This window comes from Artemia franciscana, chromosome 9, assembly GCF_032884065.1.
Source record: "Artemia franciscana chromosome 9, ASM3288406v1, whole genome shotgun sequence".
In the NCBI taxonomy this organism is placed as follows: domain Eukaryota; kingdom Metazoa; phylum Arthropoda; class Branchiopoda; order Anostraca; family Artemiidae; genus Artemia; species Artemia franciscana.
In genome coordinates this window covers 17,999,570-18,021,694 of record NC_088871.1, presented here as the reverse complement: position 1 = coordinate 18,021,694, position 22,125 = coordinate 17,999,570, and the positions used below count along the sequence as shown (strand labels likewise).

Genomic DNA, 22,125 nt, shown 5'->3' with positions numbered 1-22,125 from the left:
AGTGTCTTTTTCTGTCTCGCGGCGTATTTCATCTAGTTTGGAGTCGCTCACTGGCAAGGATTTCATCACTGTATGCACAAAAACTTCGATGTCATTCTGCATTTTGGTATCAACGTCTGGCAGGTGTAGTCGAGAGAGTGCATCTGGGACTGGGATATCTGACCCCGGGCTATAGTGTACTTCGATGTCGTATGGCTGGATCTGAATCATCATTCGCTGTAGTCGTGCTGGTGCTGTATGGAGTGGTCGTGATAAGATGGTCTCTAATGGGCGATGATCTGTTGTCACAATGGTTTTTCTTCCATAGATGTAGTGATGGAAGTGTTTGCACCCAAACACGATCGCATACAGTTCCTTCTCTAGTTGAGAATAGTTCTGTTCAGTCGTGCTAAGGGCCCTAGATGCAAATCCTACAATCTTCCCATTTGAGGAGAGCTCAGCTCCAAGTCCATGCTTTGAAGTGTCAACCTTGAGTTCAACCACTTTGCATATATGGTCGAAGAAAGCTAGATTTTCTGAAATGCAGCTCTTGATCTCTTTCATACTTGCTTCGTGATCGGTTTCCCATCTGAAATCAGTGGCTTTAGTAAGATCTCTCAGTGGCTTATTTTTCGAGGATAGGTCGGGTATGTATTTTGATAGGAAGTTGAGCATTCCTAATAGTGTCTGTAGCTCTTCTTGAGACTGTGGGCTTGGCATGTCTTGTATAGCCCTAATCTTTTCTGGGTCTGGTTTTATCCCGTCTCTGCTAATGATACGTCCAAAGTACTTGACTTTGTCTTTGGAAAATTCGCATTTTTCACTGTTGAAGCGGATTCCTTTTTCTCTGGCTCTTCTAAGAACGGCGGATAGTCTCTGGTCGTGCTCCTCGCGGTTCTTTCCATATACCAGAATATCATCTACAAGTATTCTGATACCTTCCAATCCTTCAAACGCCTCTTCCATTTTTCTCTGGAACTCGTCTTGCGCAGACACTAGGCCGAAGGGGTATCTCTTCCATCTGTATTGGCTGTAGATAGTGCTGAAGGTTGTATAGTAGGAGGATCGCGTGGAAAGTGGGAGTATCCAGTAGCCTGAGCGGGCATCAAGCCTGCTGAATACTGCTGCTCCATCCAGTTCAGCAATGGCATCGTCGAAAGATGGGACCGGATAGTAGGGGCGTTTTATTGCCTTGTTCAGGTCAACAGGATCGATGCATAGTCTCACACCACCATCTTTTTTCTCCACCATGACCATGGCATTAACCCAGTCTGTTGGCTCACTAACCTTTTCAATGATATCGAGACTTTCTAGGCGTTCCAACTCGGTCTTGAGCTTCTGCTTTAGGGCTAGCGGTATTTTCTTAGCTGGATGTACTGTGGGTGTTGCATTGTCTTTTAAGTATATTTCACACTCTGTTTTGAGTTTGCCTATACCCTTGAAAACATCACTATATTTGCTGACTGGTGATTCTTCAATGTTCAGAACAAGCTTGATCAGGTTCATGTCTTTGCTTGCTTTAAACCCAATTATAGATGTGGTGTTTGACTCAACCACATAAAAGGTGAGTTGCTGTGTAGGCCCATTTTTGTAGCGACAAGGAATGTTGCAGACTCCTACATAGGGTATTGTCGATCCACAGTAGCTGGTGAGGCGTTGCGTGGCTTTCAGCAGCTTTGGCTTTGGCGACAGCCTGTCCAGGTACTGTGAAGGTAGGATGTTGACTTGAGCACCCGTATCGATCTTGAAATCAATGTGGATCTGCCCACAAACAGAAATCTCAGCAAAGATTTCATCCTTGCTGGAGTCCTTGTTGATGGCATACAGGAACACCTCTGTTTCTTCCTGGTTGTACAGGTCACTGGTGAATGCTGGAGTGTTTGTGGCCTCATTTCCAACGATATTCACCGCCTTACTTTTGCAGACTTTTGCAAAATGGTTCTGTCTTTTACACTTGGCACATGTTTTCCCTTTTGCAGGACACACATGCTGGGGTGAGTAATTTCTGCCACAAAAGTAACACTCTGTCTTTTTAAGTGAGAAGTTGGAGCGACTCTTTGCAACAGCATCCACTTCTTGTTTTATTTCCTTTTGTTCGAATGTCTTTAGTTGTGCTTGGGTTGACTCGTGAGCTCGACATATTGTGACAGCTTGGGCCAGAGTAAGGCTGTCACCGACGGCTAATAGTTTTTCACGTAGTTTAGGATTTCTGACTCCACTAACTATTTTGTCTCTTACCATCTCACTTTCACTTAAGTATCCACATGGTTTAACTAGGATCTTGAGCTCTGTTATGTATTTGTCAGTACTTTCTGTGTCGTTCTGGTCTCTTTTCTGAAAAACATAGCGGGAGAACACTTGATTCTTTTTGGGGGCAGCATAGTCTCTAAACTTCTTGAAGTAGATCTCGATTTTGTCCTTCTCTTCATCCGCAAGCTCAAAAGTGCTGAAGATTTCTCTGCCTTGTGCACCAACCCAGATTAAGAGGTAGGCACATGCTACTTTCTCAGACTTGTCAGCAAGGGGGCCTTGGCACATGAGCTTTGCGTGGTTTTCGAATGCGGTCCATTCTGAGTCGAGGTTGCCTGCATTCCAGTTTATTGACGGGTGGGTGATCTCCATGACGTCTGACACCATGTACACAACCTAGTTTTCCATACTTGATGATGGTCTTCTATCAACAAGAGTCAAAATCCTGCACATGCAGTCTCAAGCCTATTACTTCTGGCTCATTATATATTCATGCCTACAAATATTATGCCACTAGGGGGAGGCAACCCATAATAGGTAACTTAGCTAGGAAGTTTCTTAGCGCAGGAAAGCCCGTCAAAACAAAACAAACCCAGAAGAATTATCGCGTTAATCAGAATCCAGTGCAAATGCTGTGTTGTTTACTAGGCTCTAATTTCCTCAAGGGATGCCACTCCTCAAGTTCACCCGTGAGCACTGTTAGCAGTCACGGGTTTTGCTATTATAGCTTGTGAAAGGTCCAACCTTATGCCTTGAAGCAACACGAGCAGGATTTTCATGTCCAGGATAGGGATGTATAAAGGAGCAAAGGAGAAAAACCGTCAACTTTCTTTCAACAGTAGAATAACTCCAATCTTTTATACTCAGCCTATCCTCGTCAGTGTTATATGCTAAGCGTTAATAGTGATGATTTAACAGGAATTTAGAAAAAAGGTTATTATTGACAGGAAAAAGTCTACATCACATGTAAGATAATCTTATGCAAACGACATATTATGTAGCCAATATTCGATAGAGAAAAAAAAACTAGAAGGACATGGGGCTTGACAATATTTTCAATATAGGCTAAATGGTTGTATGATTGAAAATTTTTAGTCGTTAATTTGTCAATCAAAGCAAAGAAAAAATCATCAGGATATTCATGAAACTCAAGATCTCTCTAAAAAAAAAAAGAAAAAAAAAAATATTGTTCAATTCCTAGTAAGAATCTAAAAATATTGGTAGATTACAATGATAATTCAAGGAAAAACGACTGAAAAAAAACAGGTAATTTTCCATTCTATATAATAAATTACCCCTTGAATCCTTTATCCTATTGCACTTTACTTAGTTAGTCCTGATATGAAGTCGGTTACATATTGACTCTCAATCTTAAGATTGATAGAAAGTCAATGTAAGCAAAAAGAAATGAAAAGTGTGCTTGAAAATTCAATTCTAAAATAGAGGGAAAGACAGAGGAAGAAACGAAAAAGCGAGAAATATTCACCTTTTCATAAGTCTGGGATTTTTTTTGGACTATGAAATAGGAATATTCCTGACTCTTTACTCATTCCTGACTCTTTAAGTCTATTAAAGTAATTCAAAGGGTTGATAACATCAAATTTTATTATAAAACACTGATCCAAAAATTATTAAAAACAAATAATTTTGCATCCAACTGTCCAAAAGAATTATTACTCTAAGGCTAATGAATAAACGTACATTTTGCTCTATAGCACTTCAGACCATATCGACACAGTTTGTTCACATATTTGTATGTTCTGTGCATCTTCTGCTGGTAGCATTGCTTTCCTTCCACTTTGACAATATCCCCGAGTCTATCTTTTATGCTCATTCTTTTTGACTTTGGTTGAGTTATTTGGCTGTCTGTCAACAATTCAGAATCTTTGGAGTCTCTGTTGCTATTGACAACTTCTCCAAGTCTTTCAAATACACTCCGTTTTTTTGAATTCGGCTGTCTAATCTGCACTCGGTTTGTTGTAGTCTTACAAGTAATGTTGCAAAAATCAGTCGAATTACGTGTTGATGCTTCAATTGCTACTCTTGCATTCACATTTTGATTATTGGAGACTCTTACTTTAAGAACTTGTGAATTATTTGGTTGTCTAACCCACACTCGGTTTGGAGACTTCTTGGAAGTAAGTTTGGAATAATTCGTCAAGTTAAATTTTGGTGCTTCAATTGATGCTCTTGCAGTCTTACAAACCGATGCTCTTGCATTCACATTTTCATCATTGCAGGGTTTAACTGTAGGAACATCACCTGTGTTCTTTTTAACAAAACCAGCTCCAGTTAACAAAAAATTCACAATCTCGGCATACATTTCATTTTTAATCCTGTAGCTGAACCGTTTTTTTTCATTTATTTCTGCTTCGCGGCTTCTGAACTTCTCATTATCAGTATAAGCTTTGAATGCTTGTTGATAGAACTTCTCGTTCAGCATTTTCTTTGTAAATTCTTCAAAAGTAGTAGTTTTCATTTTAAAACTCTATAAAGTGCTCACACATAAGCGTTCTAAGATGTACTAACTATTCTGCATTCCCCTCGAGGCTATATAAGCTTGAAATGACGTCATGTTTTGTTTGTACCAGCTGTTTTTTTCTGGCCACATGACGTCATGTTTTCTTTGCATCAGCTGTTTTTTTGCTGCATGACGTCATTGTGTTCATGATTGATCAGCATGGTAACCAAATTGCTGTAACGTTTATATATAATTACAGCGGAAAAAGTGGTGTTATGTTTTGTTTTACAGTGTGGTTTTTGATTAAGGGTTTCTGCAACTAAAAATTGTTATATCAAGAAAAAATTGTTTCAGTCTAGAAAACATTATTATGTCTCCAGTTATCCCGTCGAAATTATCTTGTAAGATAAAACGGCACAATTTATCACTGGGTGTTTATAATTGAGCTATTATTAATCAAACAGTTCGTGATAACGAACTGTAGCAAGGAGCGACCCGGCTCAATAGTAAACGAAACTCTAAAAAACGGAATTTCGATACTAAAAGATATATCAAAAGAATCGGATTTTTATGCTGATTTTAAACATATAAGTTTCATCAAATTTAGTCTTTGTCATTAAAAGTTACGAGCCTGAGAAAATTTACCTTATTTTGGAAAATAGGGGGTAACACCCCCTAAAAGTCATAGGATCTTAACGAAAATCACACCATCGCATTCAGCGTATCAGAGAACCCTATAGAAAAAATTTCAAGGTCCAATCTACAAAAATGTGGAATTTCGTATTTTTTGCCAGAAGACAAATCACGGGTGCGTGTTTATTTGTTTGTTTGTTTGTTTGTTTTTTTTTGTTTTTTTGTTTTTTTTTCAGGGGTCATCGTATCGACCAAGTGGTCCTAGAGTGTTGCAAGAGGGCTCATTCTAACGGAAATGAAAAGTTCTAGTGCCCTTTTTAAGTGACCAAAAAAATTGGAGGGCACCTAGGCCCCCTCCCACGCTCATTTTTCCCAAAGTCAACGGATCAAAATTTTGAGATAGTCATTTTGTTCCGCATAGTCGAAAACCATAATAACTATGTCTTTGGGGATGACTTACCCCCCGCAGTCCCTGGGGGAGGGGCTGCAAGTTACAAACTTTGACCAATGTTTACATACAGTAATGGTAACTGGAAAGTGTACGGACGTTATCAGGGGGATTTTTTTGGTTTGGGTGTGGGGTTCAAGGGAGGGGGCTATATGGGAGGATCTTTCCTTGGAGGAATATTTCATGGGGGAAGAGAAATTCAATGAAAAGGGCGCAGGATATTTTAGCATTGCTATTAAAAAAAAACAATGAAAATATAAACATGAAAAAGTTTTTCAGTTGAAAGTAAGGAGAAGTATTAAAACTTAAAACGAACAGAGATTATTACGCATATGAGGGGTTCTAAAAATACTTTAGCATAAAGAGCGAGGTATTTAGGAGGAGATAAATACTTCGCTCTTTATGCTAAAAAAATTTTTAAGTAATTTCAACTATTTATTCTACGGCCTTTCTGATTCAGGGGTCATCCTTAAAGAATTGGGACAAAACAAGATTTAGTGTGAAGAGCGAGGTATTAACGAGGGGACCAACCCCCTCATATATATAATCAAAAATATAAGAATATAAAAGTTTGTTACGTAAGTTAATTCTTAAGTTACGTATATTTTTTACTAATAAAAACGTTCCTTAAAAATTAAAAGATCTAGTTGCCTTTTTAAGTAACCGAAAAATTGGAGGGCAACTAGGCCTCCTTCCCCGCCCCTTATTTCTCAAAGTCGTCTGATCAAAAGTAAGAGAAAGCCATTTTGCCAAAAAAAGAATTAATATACAAATTTCATTTTAATAATTTATGTACGGAGAGCCAAAATCAGACATGCATTAATTCAAATACTTTCAGAAATTAAATAAAAAAAACAAGTTTTTTGAAATGAAAGTAAGGTGCGACATTAAAACTTAAAACGAACAGAAATTACTCCGTATATGAAAGGGGCCTTTCCTCCTCGACACCCCGCTCCTTGCGCTAAAGTTTGATTCTTTCTCGCAACTCTAGTTTTTAAAAGAATAAAAAACTTTAGCGTAGATTGAAGTCTAAGAGTTTGCCCAGCTACATCCATAAACACCATAGAGACTCTCGTTAAGAAACCGCCAGGACCAAATTTTGCAAATAAGTAGTGCATATAGAGGTTAAAATGCTACAAGAACTAATGTGCATTTATTCATTAGTCTTATAGGTATAATGTTTTCAGACACACCAACATTAAATTTGTTTATTATTATTTTGGACCAATATTGTACAGTAAAGTTTAATCTTATTCCCAAGTTGGATCAAACAGTTGTGGTAACGAACTGTAGTAAGGAGCGACCCGGCTCAATGGTAACCAAAACTCTAAAAAACGGAATTTTGATACCAGTAGCTACATCAAAAGAATCGTATTTTAATGCTGATTTTAAATATATAAGTTTCATCAAGTTTAATCTTACCCATCAAAAGTTACGAGCCTGAGAAAATTTGCCTTATTTTAGAAAATAGGGGGAAACAACCCCTAAAAGTAATAGATTCTTAACGAAAATCACACCATCACATTCAGCATATCTGAGAACCCTTTTGTAGAAGTTTCAAGCTCCTATCTACAAAAATGTGGAATTTTGTATTTTTTGCCAGAAGGCAGATCACGGATGCGTGTTTATTTTATTTTTTTTTTTTCCCAGGGGTGATCGTATCGACCCAGTGGTCCGAAAATCTTGCGAGAGGGCTCATTCTAACGGAAATGAAAAGTTCTAGTGCCCTTTTTAAGTGACCAAAAAAATTGGAGGGCACCTAGGCCCCCTCCCACGCTAATTATTTTCCCAAAGTCAACGGATCAAAATTCTGAGATAGCCATTTTATTCAGCGTAGTCAAAAAACCTTATAACTAAGTTTTTGGGGACGACTTACTCCCCACAGTTCCCGTGGGAGGGGCCACAAATTACAAACTTTGACCAGTGCTTACATATAGTAATGGTTATTTGGAAGAGTAAAGACGTTTTCTGGGGGATTCTTAGGTTGGGGGGTTGAGAAGAGGGGAATATCATGGGGGAAGAAAAGTTTCATGAAGGAAGAGCAGGATTTTCTAGCATAATTTAAAAAAAAAAACAATGAAAAAGTTTTTTCAGCTGAAAGTAAGGAGAAGCATTAAAACTTAAAACAAACAGAAATTATTATGTGTATGATCGGCTCACCTCCTCCCAATACCTCGCTCTTTACGCTAAAGCATTTTTAGTAATTTCAACTATTTATTCTACGGCTTTTGTGATTCAGGGGTCATTCTTAAGAAATTGGGACAAGATTTAAGCTTTTGTGTAAAGAGCGAGGTACCTACGAAGGGGTGAATCCCTTTATATACGTAATAAAAACATGAAAATACAGAAGTTCGTTACATAAGCTGATTTGTAAGTTACGCATATCTTTTACTAATAAATATTCGTAAAAAATTAAAAGTTCTAGTTGTCTTTTTAAGTAACCAAAAAATCAGAGGGCAACTAGGCCTCCTCCTCCACTCCTTTTTTTCTCAAAATCACTCGATCAAAACTACGAGAAACCTAGTTAGCCAAAAAAAATATATGCAAATTTCGTTTTAATTATTTATCTGCGGAGAGCCAAAATCAAAACATGCATTAATTCAAAAACGTTCAGAAATTAAATAAAAAAAGCAAGTTTTTTTTAACGGGAAGTAAGGAGCGACATTAAAACATAAAACGAACAAAAATTACTTCGTATATGAAAGGGCTGCTTCCTCCGCCCTTTACGCTAAAGTTTTTTTTTTCTGTTTTAAAAAGTAGATTTAAGAGAAAGAGGCAAACTTTAGCGTAAAGAGCGGAGGAAGCAGCCCTTTCATATACGAAGTAATTTTTGTTCGTTTTATGTTTTAATGTCGCTCCTTACTTCCCGTTAAAAAAACTTGTTTTTATTTATTTAATTACTTTAATAGACTGAAGAGTCAGGATTGAGGCAAAGAATGAAGAAATAGTCAGGAATAAGCTCTCTAAGGTTTTGTGGGTAGATTACACTAAAGTTAAAAATTAAAAGTAAATTGTTTTTTTATGCTAAAGTTCGAATTTTTATCCCAATTCTTTAAAAATGACTCCTGAATAACAAAGCTCTTACAAGCACTAAAAAAAACTTTAGCGTAAAGAGCAAGGTATTGAGGGGGGACAAAACCCCTCATATACGTATTAATTTCTGTTGGTTTTAAGTTTTAATGTTGCTCCTTACTTTCAGTTGAAAAAACTTGTTTTTTTTTATTTATTTAATTTCTTATTTTTTTCAGATAATGTTGGGAAATTCGGCTCCCCTCCACGGAAAAATTCCTCCATGAAAGATCCTCCCACGTAACTCCCCCCGAACCCCCACATGAAAAATACCCCTGGAAAACGTCTCTAAGCTTTCCAATAACCAATGTTATATCTAAACAATTGGCATAGTTCATAACTTGTAGCCCTTTCCTTGGGGACTGTGGGGGGTTAAGTAATCCTCAAAAACATAATTTATTAGACTTTTTGACTATGCTGAACAAAACGGCCATCTAAAAATTTTGATCCAGTGACTTTGGGAAAAATGAGCGTAGGAGGGGGCCTTGTTGCCCTCCAATTTTTTGGTCACTTAAAAAGGTCACTAGAACTTTTAATTTTCGCTAGAATGAGTCCTCTCGCGACATTCTAAGACCACCGGGTCGATACGATCACCCCTGGAAAAAAAAAACACAAAAAACACGCATCTTTGATCTTTCTTCTGGCAAAAAAAAAACAACAAAATTCCACATTTTTGCAGATGGGAGCTTGAAACCTCTACAGTAGTGTTCTATGATACGCTGAATTTGATGGTTTGATTTTCATAAAGATTCTATGACTTTCAGGGGTTGTTTCCCCCTTTTTTTGACAATAAGGCAAATTTTGTCAGTTTCGTAACTATTGATGGGTATGACTAAACTTGATGAAAATTGTATATTTAAAATCATCAGAAAAATCCGATTCTTTTGATGTATATATTGGTATCGAAATTCCGTTTTTTGAAGTTTCAGTTACTATTGAGCCGGGTCTCTCCTTACTAAATTTTTTTTTTATGGCACTTGATATTAACCAAGGGACATGTAGCGATCACAAATTTTGTCGGTCTGTCGGTCCCAGAATTGCTACTTTAGGCACTTCCAGGTAAGCTAGGACGATGAAATTTGGCAGGCGTATGAGGGACCGGACCATATTAAATTAGAAATAGTCGTTTTTCCGATTTGACCGTCTTGGGGGGGGAGTGGGGGCCGGTTAATTCGGAAAAAATAGAAAAAATAAAGTATTTTAACTTACGAATGGGTGAAAAACTAATGCTGGAATACATTTTCTTTGAAGCAATGCACCATTATAATTTATCATATGAACCATTTTATTACCAAATACTGTATTGGTTATGACTAGATTGTTAAACCTGCAAAATTGCAGTAATCTATCCATTACTGTTTTCTTTTCCTGCATCAAATTTACCCAGGCTACAATACCATCTCTCCTATTTTTACTGCCCTTGGTATTAAAATTCCCTAATAAAAGTACCATATTTCTACTTGGGATCCTGTAGCTGTAAGTAAAATTCACCTGAGATACTACTATCTCCATCAATTAGTTCTACTGGGGCATGTGCACTTTTCAGTCATAAAATGAGAAATCAGCTTTCTATTATTAATGCCTTTCCAGCCTAATCAATTAGGCTAATTATCTCATTTAATCATCCTGAAAGTTTTTTTTAAGTTTTGTGGGTAGATTACACTAAAGTTAAAAGTTAAAAAATTAAAAATAATTTTTTTATGCTAAAGTTCGAATTTTTGTCCCAATTCTTTAAAAATGACTCCTGAATAACAAAGCTCTTAAAAGTACTAAAAAAAAATTTAGCGTAAAGAGCAAGGTATTGAGGAGCGGACAAAACCTCTCATATGCGTAGTAATTTCTGTTCGTTTTAAGTTTTAATGTTGCTCCTTACTTTCAGTTGAAAAAACTTGTTTTTTTATTTATTTAAATTTTTTTCAGATAATGTTGGGAAATTTGGCTCCCCTCCATGGAAAACTCCCTTCCTCCATGAAACATCCTCCCACGTAACTCCCCCCGACCCCCCACAAGAAAAATACCCTTGAAAACGTCTCTAAGCTTCCTAATAACCAATGTTATGTCTAAACAATTGGCATAATTCATAACTTGTTGCCCTTTCCTTGGGGACTGTGGGGGGTTAAGTCATCTTAAAAACATAAGCTATTAAATATTTTACTATGCTGAACAAAACGGCCATCTCAAAATTTTGATCAGGTGACTTTGGGAAAAATGAGCGTGGGAGGGGGCCTTGTTGCCCTCCAATTTTTTGGTCACTTAAAAAGGTTACTAGAACTTTAAATTTTCGAAAGAATTAGCCCTCTCGTGACATTCTAAGACCACTGGGTCGATACGATCACCCCTGGAAAAAAAACAACAAAAACACGCATCTTTGATCTTTCTTCAGGCAAAAAATAAAAAATTCCACATTTTTGCAGATGAGAGCTTGAAACCTCTACAGTAGTGTCCTCTGAAACGCTGAATTTGATGATGTGATTTTCATTAAGATACTATGACTTTTAGGGGGTGTTTCCCCCTTTTTTGAAGATAAGTCAAATTTTGTCAGTTTCGTAACTATTGATTTGTATGACTAAACTTGATGGAACTTATATATTTAAAATCAGCATAAAAATCCGATTCTTTTCATGTATATATTGGTATCAAAATTCCGTTTTTGAAGTTTCAGTTACTATTGAGCCGTGTCGCTCCTTACTACAGTTTGGTATCTCTAACTTTTTGAAAAGGCTGCAGCTTTACATTTCATAATTTTGGACCAAAAGGGGTGGAAAAATTTATGAGGGACATAACTATTTCTAAATAGTTTTTTAAAGACATTCTAGCGCACCTTATGATTATGTCTCCATCCTTTCCATCCAAGAGTCTTCCTAGAATAATGTATTTATTTATTTGAAAACCCGCCAATCATACGAAATGAAAAAGACGGAGCACGAACATATAAATATAAGAAAATATATAAGAACATATCAGAAGAGACATAACTAGAAAGAGACTCAACTAATAAAAGGCCAACGCCCTGTTCTTTACGCTAAAGTTTTTTACTCATCAACGCCCTGTTCTTTACGCTAAAGTTTTTTGCTGTTTTAAAAAGAAGAATTGAGAGAAAGAGTCAAACTTTAGCGTAAAGAGCGGGGCGTTGATGAGGAAGCAGCCTCTTTCATATACGAAGTAATTTCTGTTCGTTTTAAGTTTCAATGTCGCTCCTTACTTTCAGTTAAAAAAAACTTGTTTTTTTATTTAATTTAAAATAGGTCAACTTTTAATCCTTAGTTTCTGTCTATTATAATCCACTTTCGATGTTAGCTCAATGAGAACAGAATGGCAACGAGTGATTGCAAAATAAGCTCATAAAAAACTTGCCAAACAGCATTGTTCAATATCCAATTGCAACATATCTAAGACAAGTATGTTGCAGTTGCCCTTTTGTTGGGCTATTATTTTCTATGGGTTATTTGAATGTGTGGCTAGCAATGACATATATTTTTTTTAATTTATTTGTTTGATGATAACAGGAATTTTACTCTTACAAATCTTTTATAATTCCAAACTCAGGGAACAAACAAACATTGTTCTAACTATGGCAGATGTGTTGCATCTGGTTTTTAATAACAGTTACATTGCTACAAAGTAGATAAAGGTTTTAATTGTATTAAAGCAACAGCTGTACCAAAGCAGAAACTGTTTTCTTGATTTTTGGTACCTATTTTTGTGTTGTCTTCTCTCGTGTTGTATTTTAGTGTAAATTATTGAAAATAGGACAATTATCTTCTTTTTTCAGACTTGTTTAGTATTTGATTGGTATAGATGCATTATTTACTGGTGTCATTAGCCTACAGTTTTGATTATCTAAATTAATATTTTATTGCTTTTAATAATCTTTCAAATAACCCTTGTTTCAGGATGACTTTGGCACCAAAAGAAGATGGAAGTCCTAATATTAAGTTTTTTGAACATCCAGATATCATGAATCAGTTTGAAATCATAAAAGGATGGCTCAGCAAGAATCATAAAAAGGTTTTTTTTTCTTTTGATTTTTTTTTAAGTTCTATTGTCGTAGATGAAGTATTTTTTTTTATTGCTTTAAGTTAACTACTTATTGTTGTGTTCTTTATTGCAGATTTTCAATTCTCAATGTTTTGCCAGCAAAATTGGTAATCTTGATTTGAATTGTTTAATAATTTAATTAGCTGATTTCATTTTGAATAAAAAATAGTCTGTTGTTCCTTCTGTATTGAAAAAAAACTTAGATTATAGGCTTAATCCTCTTTTCTAGTACTTGGTTCAAATAGATAATAAAGAAAAGGGCAACTAAATACTTGAAAAATCATCTGAGGAACTATTGAAAATACTAAAATCAGTGCCAACAGGTTTGGCCCTTGCAGGGGAGGGGGACATCAAAATCAGAGAAAATCGTATTTTAAGGTTGATATTTTGTAGTTTTTTTATGCTGTGGGTCCTTAGGATCAGCTTGGGGAGAGAGTTCTGAATTTGGGGATATTGATGATTAATCTGCATACATATGTCTAACTATGTGATAAATGTACTTTGTTGTCAAATTCCAGCCACATTGTTAAACTTCTACCCATTCCAAGATTCTTTGACTTTCACAAGTTTTAAAGATGCAGAGTTCATTGCACAAATCCATGTTTATGTGTCAATGCAAGTTAAAGAAAAATCTTTTTTTGTTGTATAATCAGACAATAACATGGCATTAATGAAAAGATGAATAACTGTGCAATGTCTGCAATTCTTAAGCCTGTTTAGATAGAAGGCGCATGCCAAGTCTTGCATAATACTACTACTACTACTAATAACCCACTGCAGCACCAAGCCGCCTGAGGCCAACACAACTACGCACGCTCATCTTCCAACCTAATCTATTTAAAGCCTCCCTCTTTACACCCCCCCCCAGGAAGTTCCCATTTCCTTTAAATCTTTATTTATGACATCCTCCCAACTCAGATAAAGATGGCCTGCTTTCCGTGTAGCCCCAGACGGTTGGCCAAAAAGGAAAATCTTCGGTAATCTGCCATCCTTCATCCATAGAACGTGCAATTGAGTATTTTTGATAAAGATATTAATTATTATTACTAACTTACACCACCATTCTTTCAATCACTAATAAGTACAGTTAAGATAATTAGGACAAAAGTACACAACATTTGGTTGTGTACTTTTGGAAGTGCTTCTAAAATCAGCTTGTTTCGTCTCATATGGTCTATATATTGTGTTGGAACAAATAGTATTTGCTGTTTTGCTTCATGTAGGGGAAATTTAATTCTTTATTATTGCCGTCAGCCAGGGACTGTTAATTCAGAGGACTAGGTAGCAGAACTAGGACAGCATAATTGAAGGAAGAGTATAGTACAAAAAAAAAGACTTAGAAAGAGAACATAATAATCCTAATCTACTAATGTAGCTTATTCTATTTTAGAGTATGATTCTGGTTTAATTTAAGCTAATAATGCTTAACATGGTCAATAATTTATTTTTATTCAGAGAACAAAATTTAGTCTTTACTAATATCAAAGCAAGAAGAGAGCTCTTGAGATCTTAAATATGTTCAAAGTGAAAAAAAATTCTTTTTTTCTATAAAACCAAATAGTTACTTCATCACATTCAGAAAATTTTTATTGGTTAGTTTTTAAGAGGTGTTTCTAGTTTAGCTATATCCTAGCCTCCTCCCCCTAATGCCAGGATATAACCCAAGCTAAGTAGGTTGCACCCTTCTTTGTACTCACTGCTCATCAACAGTTGTTTCGTAGTGCCAATCTGAAGAGAGAAAAAAACCAGCAAACTTAGCGTTTATCCCAGCCATGGGTGAGGGGGGGGGGTTGGTGCTTTTATGCAATTAAACTGGAAGGACCTCAGGGAAATCCAACAAATTAACACTCCCTTAATATAATGGAGTAAAGATTTTTTACTTCATGATTGATTTCATTACAAATTTTTGTATTGGTGCACTCAATTTTTATCTATGGAGAGGAAGGGGTAGAGGGAAAAGGCTTCAGAAAGGATGGGTGAAGATTTTGCAGGGAACAGCAATTCCTCAATACAAGACATTTTTGGCCTACATTTTTCAGGTTGTCATTTCCTTTAAACCAGTATTTGGGGGGGGGGGGAATTCCCACTATACCATGCATGGCTATGCAATTGTGTTTACTTTTAAGTAAGTAATGGCTTATTGAAACTGATTCAAACTTATGATATCTAATTGTCAGGGTTTGTCAGTTTTAGGTTATTGCTTTCAAGTTTTCAATAACCATTTTTCTGTGGGAATAAGCACCAATATTTGTATTTCTGCCTTAAAACAGTGATAACTTTGGGCCAGTTTTTCTGTTACGTTTTACTTTTTGTTTGTACAGTGTTCTTGGACTTGACTTTAGTGCCTTTACTTTGTCTTATAGCATATACAAGCTGATTCACCAAAGGCAAAAGATTTGTCACAGCTTACAATTCAGTTGTTGCAGTTTCAGGAAGAAGTGCTTAACAAAAACAACCCAAAAGCAAAGATGACTAAAATTCCAGTAAGTTACTTGAATCTAAGTAGGAAATAACGTAACTAGCTTTTAGTACTGGTAGGATAATGTCAATCTTTTTTTGTTTCCAATTCTACATCACAGTCTTGATTCTAATGCGCTTGAGAAGTCTGATTAATAATCAAATTATGTGCGGCATGTTATTAATATATTTTATGCACACTTAATTGGCAATTGAGGGGTTTTGTGTCCTCCTCTATATGAAGATTAATGTTTGGGCACTTTGAAGTTTAATTGCACCCTACTTTCATTTTAGAAAACCTTGGTTTTGTTTAATTTGCGTTTGTGTTCTGATATATACATTAAGGGAAGCAATTTATAATTTCTTTATGAGAAGTAAATAATCTTGCATGAATTCTCATCATATTCAGTCATAGTTTAAATTTTAAACCATAGTATAAATAACAGCGATAAGACAAATAAGAAAAAACAACTTACAAAAGGATAAAATCAATGAATTTAGTTGATTTTATCCTCTTGTAAGTTGTTTTTTCTTATTGACATTGCTGAGGACGGCCCTTGGACATAGGGCCGAAATATTCATTCTAATTTGTTTCCCACTGTCTTAAAAAATTCCCTATTGTTCTTCTTGTTTTTGGTGTTAGTTTAAATTTTTCTTTCTTTATTAATTGTAATATTTAGACGCTTCGTAGCATGAAAGAGAAATCAAGGAAAGGGTGATAAATATAGAGATGGGAGGGTGAAAGAAACAAGATCATCATACAAGAGGAGAAGAGAGTGAGCTAGAGGAATAAGAGAAAATATAAACAAAGTCTGTGAGAGGAACCAGATGATAATACAAAATTAGTCAAAAAACTTCAGGAAAACGTAAAAAAAAGAAAATGAAACTAATACTGGCTGTTTGGAGTTTCATAATAAATGAGCTTATGACCACCAAATTTCAAGCCACTGAGGTTGACTTTAGAGTCGCTTGAAATTTGTGTGAAGCGGGACCGTGATATAATTATTGATGATAAAAGGGGATTGGAATTCTGAATACTGTACATCAAATTAGTCCTTATTTATAGCTTACGAAACTGTTGTCAATGCTGAACAAATACATGACAAAAAAGTAGGGATTTATTCCCAAATGATGAACAGTTTACATATGAGTTCCTGCAGCATGAATATAGTCTCCCAAATTTTAGTTCTTCTAATGTGCGCTAATTGATAGGCTCTAACAAACCCCGTGGGGTTGGTACAAATACCCAGAACCACTCCTTGATTATGTTCTCTTTTGCTGGAATGGGGTGCTAGTCTTGATATTCTTGGACACATTTTGGTCCGAACAAATTCCACTGATCCCTCCTATTGATCCTGTTGTTTATTTAATTCAGGAGATGGAAAACCTGAAACAGCATACAAAAAGCAACTTAACCGAGTGATATAGGAAGATGTAGAGAATCCTCGACTAACTAGATTGCAAGGCAACCTGTTTACATATGTGACCTTTTTAAATACTATCTTGTCCATATAAGACTTAGCCTATAATCGGGTGAACAGATTTTGATTGATTTTAATGATTAAAAAGACATCACACTAAACAGATATAATTATTGATATAAAATTTAGTAATTTGTCTTATAAGGGAGAATTTAACAAGAAAACAGTCTAATGTAATGTAGTAAAGCTTACTATTTTTTAAAAATCGGTAGGATTCAATAAATGGTGTTTTAGAATTTGTTTTAGAAAAGCAAACGCATTCTTTTTAATATTTTTTTTTAACTACGTTATTGTATGCTAATATCTTGGACATATATCAGAACCTGTAAAACTCCATGATTAGCAAAAAATTGGAGCACGGAATATCTTACCCTGTAATTCCTGTGATCGGTATTCTATTCCACAGGGTGGTCACATTCACGTAAGGTGTAAGAAAAAAAAATTGGGAATTTTTAAAAAGGAGAAAAATGAACTACAGTGAATTAGGGGGTCATGGAATTGTGTAAAAGAAGAGCAGTTATATTTTGAAAAAGTATTATGTACAGCCAGCTCAGAGTCATTTCTGCTTGCATGTTACTTAATGAACACATACATGTTAACCTAGTCGAATCCACTGGGCTCTTTATTATCCGCCATTATACTTCATTGGTAAAAGTTTTAGAGTTTGTCTCAAATCTCTTATAGTGGTTTTAAAATAAAACGCCATACATTGAAAAATGGCTAAAATGATGAATATGATACTGCACATAAGATTCTTCTTTTTTGTAATGGAGACACACAAAAAAAGACTATTTTTGAAACATATTCTAGGACGGGGACCAATCGCGAAAATACAAGAGAGAGGGAATAATTTTTCTTCATTTATTTAATGCAGATACAAGAACTAGCAGATAAAAATCGCCGGCTGGTGCTAAGATCAAATCAGAATAGCGACATTTATAACCACTGATTTTTTTTCTTTTACACATACTTCAGTTTCGGACAGTTGCGTGAATATTGCGAATGACACTTACAAGGCAGAATTAAAACAACATCCTAATTTTCTAAATCATGTTAGTATGCAAGGAATTCCTGAATACATTTGGAGTAGCTACTTAGTTTAGAAGGAAAAGAAGGCGGGGTCTCTTCGATTACATACACAAGCCCATCACTGTTTTTGCGCAGTGGAAGCTTTGGTTTGATTCTTGGTCGGCACACTGATCGCTATAAGCAAAAAAGTGATGTAAAACCCATGGAACCTGAACAAAAAAAACTTCCTAAAGAGGTAGGCTACCGAAAAATCTCAAAATTAGAAAAACTGCTTTTGATGGTAGAAATTATATTTTCAAGGCAGCTACTATGAATTTAAACCACCTTATATAGCGTACGTGCCTGTTGGTTGGGAAAAATAGCCCGTCAGCTGCTAGGAAATCACAAACTGAAAGACAGGCGATTATTTTCCTTGAGAAAAAAGTTTTTTTTTTTTTTTTTTTTTTTTTTTTTTTTTTTTTTTTTTTTTTTACTTAGAGGAGCACGCAACTTGCATCAAAAGCATTGTCCATAAGTTGTGAAATTCTAATTGTTTCGCAAACATATTTTTGCTGAATTACTATTATTTCAGGTGAACCTTTTTATTGATCTGAGGCCTGGCGGTGCGTCATCAGTAATACTGGCAGCCGTTTATAAATACAAAACAGATCAGGGCTGGAAGAAAATTGACCTCCAGGTATTTGATTTCATTTCTACTGTATTTAAATTTTCATAATATTTTCAATACTGAAAGTCTGGTATACTTAAAATCAAATTTTCGGAAATAATAAATATAGAAAAAAATGCACAAATGCTTGTGTAGCCACATAGGATAACACATGTTCTACTGGCAGAAAATATTAAGGTGAAGAGGTACGTTTTTGGTAGCAGTTGGTGCGACAAGTAAAGCTCCGCTACTGATTCCTAAATATATGAAGTAAAGATGACGTATTCTAGATTTAACTGAAGGGGTAAAAGAGGTTAATATCCGCACTATTTCGGTGTTTTCAAATTGTTTGCGAAGCTAAGTGAGTGCTGAAAAATTTCCAAGCAACGTATTTACGGCTATGCAAACCGATTTTGAAGCAAGGATATTTCGCATTAAAGTTTTTCTATTATCTTCATTTTGATGGTTTTTTATGACACTTATCCGTCGGCCAAACGCTCTATAGCGGTCGCAATTTCTGTCACTCTGTCGGTCAATCCGTCGGTCCTGATTTTGCTAGTTCGGGCACTTCCAGATAAGCTAGGACAATGAAAGTTAGCACGCGTATCAGGGCACGGACCAGATTAAATTAGAAATAGTCGCTTCTTCGATTCGACCATCTGGGGGGGGGGGGACGGTTAATTCGGAAAAATTAGAAACATTATTTAAATGTCTCCTTGAAAGACTGCAAAGTGCAGTGGATATAGTGTTGGTATGCTTTTCCGAAGGTCGTAGGCTGAATTCCTGACAGAGACAATTTTTATAAGTTTTTTTTTTCTTGCTTTACCATTTTTAGTTTAATTTCAAAACCTTTTTTAAAATGTCTGGCCTTTACTAACACTTTTACGTTTTATAGCAAATCTGGAATTTGCTATATTATGGGCCAGCAAGCGTAAGAAGCTAAATTTACGTTTTATAGCAAATCTGGAATTTGCTATATTATGGGCCAGCAAGCGTAAGAAGCTAAATCAAGTGATAGATTTAAAGCAATCAAAAATTATAGAAAAAGCTATTCAGCTTCAGAGGTAGAAATCCTGCGCAGTGGTGCTTATCATGGTAGCCTCCAAAAATAAACATCACTGCGATAACATGGCGAAATATTGGCTCTTCCGACCTTGTTACAAGTGCCATATGAGCTCTTGGCTCTTGTTCTTTAAATCCATGGGTATAACGCCTATTTAGGTACTCAGTGTCATAAGAATTTTTTTTTAGTCTTCAAGTCGTCTGGATAGAAATATAGAGATGATGCAATCAGTCGAGAAAGCTTTGGTGTCGTCTGGACATTGGAAGAATCCTGTGATATATTTTATGCCTGAAGTCGATTCTAACCTGAAACAAAAAGCCACCGAACTATTGAAGAAACACGGAGGCAGTGTCACTGGTAAAAAAAAAATACCCCCTCTCTCTCTCTCTCTCTCTCTCTCTCTCTCTCTCTCACTCTCTCTCTCTCTCTCTCCTCTCTCTCTCTCTCTCTCTCTCTCTCTCTCTCTCTCTCTCTCTCTCTCTCTCTCTTCTCTCTCTCTCTTTCTCTCTCTCTCTCTCTCTCTCTCTCTCTCTCTCTCTCTCTCTCTCTCTCTCCTCTCTCTCTCTCTCTCTCTCTCTCTCTCTCTCTTGTGTTTTTAAATTTTGACCTCTTATATGACGTCTTATTTGACCTCAATATTTGTTCTTTATAAGGATTGAATAGACACTCATCAATAAGCCCGGTCTATTCTTTTTGAGGCATTGTGTGAAAAATACTTCTTCATGTTATTCCACTTTTGCTGCACTTTTGATAGAGCTGTCGTTCCTGAACTATGGGAGAGGGGGGGGGTGGTTCCTCTCGTTTGTAAAATAATATCTTATTTGTTTTTGGTTATGGCATTGCTCTTTACTTTTTAATTTCAAAAAAATGTATTTGTGTTCGTTTTTAATACCATATGCACGTATGAGGAGACCGCCTCCTCATTGTCTAACTTTTGCATTGAAGTTTAAGTTTTGCATAACAATGCTTTAAGACCAACGACTCATTGATATGTTTGCTTTTGAAATTAAGTGCCCATCCTGCACGTTTCGTTCTGTATTCATCTGTACATATATTCTTGATAAAGAAAGGTGGAAAAGGTCAGGTTAATATTTGTCTGAATATGCATCAGTTTCATCTGAAGCACCCATCGTGGACAGTTTGAAAATGTATGTCGAAAATTTTTTTATGCTTAGGTCACCTCCCCTCCATTCCATTAAAAAACCTGATAACTACCCTCACAGGAGGTTTGCAACTTCGCTGTAATATGTAACCGCTGATTTTATTTGATAAATGATCTGTAATGATATTTTATTTTTTATATCCTGCATATATGTCTGAGGACGAAAGTTATACCGCATGCCAGTGTAGACTGTGAAACTGTGAGAAAGTACATAATATTCTTGGACAGTTTTCAGATTTATGGCTTGATGAAATTTCAGTTCTGATTGGTCCAAATTTGCGGTTCTTGGATAAAAATGGTAGAAACCAGTGCTTTTGTGTGAAGTTTTTTTTTTATTTATTGATTTTTTTTTTCTTAAACGGAGCACACGATCTTTCAGTTTGGTTTGAACATTTACAACTACTGGTTCCATACATTCATCTCTGGGGAAGAAAAACTGTGACCATCTTTCTCTCGAAAATTAGAAAATAAAAAGAAAAAGAATCAATAAATGTGTGGCTGTGACAATCCTTCTGGCAAATGTAATTACCCAAAAAAAAACGATTGTTTTTATGTATAAGTTATAATGAAATTTCTTGTTTTTAAAATTTTGGTTACCATTAGCACGGGCCGCTCTTATCTAGATCTCGTGATCACGAACTGTTTTATGTACCTTACCCTTATCATTCAAAGGGAAAGATTGTTTGGTCCTGAAGTTTTATCTCAAGAGAACACCCATTTTGATTTTTTATTTATTTTTTGCGTCTACAATAGATAATTCCATTTCTATAAATAATTGCTTTATGTAACAATGTAGTTGTTTAGTTTCTATAGATGAATTGAGTAATTCAAAATGTTCTTTCGTCCCTAAAAACCGTGATTTTCTAATGTTATCTCTTCTGGTTTTTTTTTGTTTTTTTAATTGTGAAGTTTTTAGGGCAGTATCATATTTTCTTCAGTCCAAAGTATGTTAGTAGTAGAACTCGGTTGTTCAATACTGTTCATTGTTGCAGTTGTTCATTGTTACATATAGTAGTCCGCTATAGCAAGCTAGTATAAAGTAGTACACAGCAGTTTAGCAAATGAAAGTTGTCAAGCTTGGCTCTTTGAACTTTGTATGGCAGCCACTGTGAAAGCTAATATCTCATGTCTGGCACTCAATTTCAGAAACAAAGGGAGATGCCACTCACATTGTCTACCCACTGTGTGACCCACTTGCTGATGAATATGGCAGGCCTGTGATGTGCAGAAATTCAAATGTTCTTATGCACTGGTACTATTTCCCAGACTCTCATGATTCATGGGTTACTTGTGAGACTGACTTGGATGTTCCTGAATGGTATCAAAGAAACGAAGGACCTCATAAGGTTTAATTTTTTTTAGTATTAAATTTTTTATGATTATGGACTGACCAAAAGCCTTGAAGATGA

At 35.7% G+C, this 22,125-nt stretch overlaps 1 protein-coding gene across 1 annotated transcript in view; it reads left to right on the top strand.

The window, feature by feature from the left end:
• LOC136031082 (SWI/SNF complex subunit SMARCC2-like) overlaps positions 1-22,125 on the top strand; it is a gene marked incomplete in the record, with an annotated part of 66,096 nt that overhangs the window by 7,166 nt on the left and 36,805 nt on the right. The window contains 5 exon segments of the mRNA XM_065710352.1: positions 12,734-12,848; positions 15,242-15,361; positions 18,417-18,521; positions 19,743-19,911; positions 21,863-22,062. Of these exon segments, the coding sequence (XP_065566424.1) occupies positions 12,735-12,848; positions 15,242-15,361; positions 18,417-18,521; positions 19,743-19,911; positions 21,863-22,062 (708 nt within the window).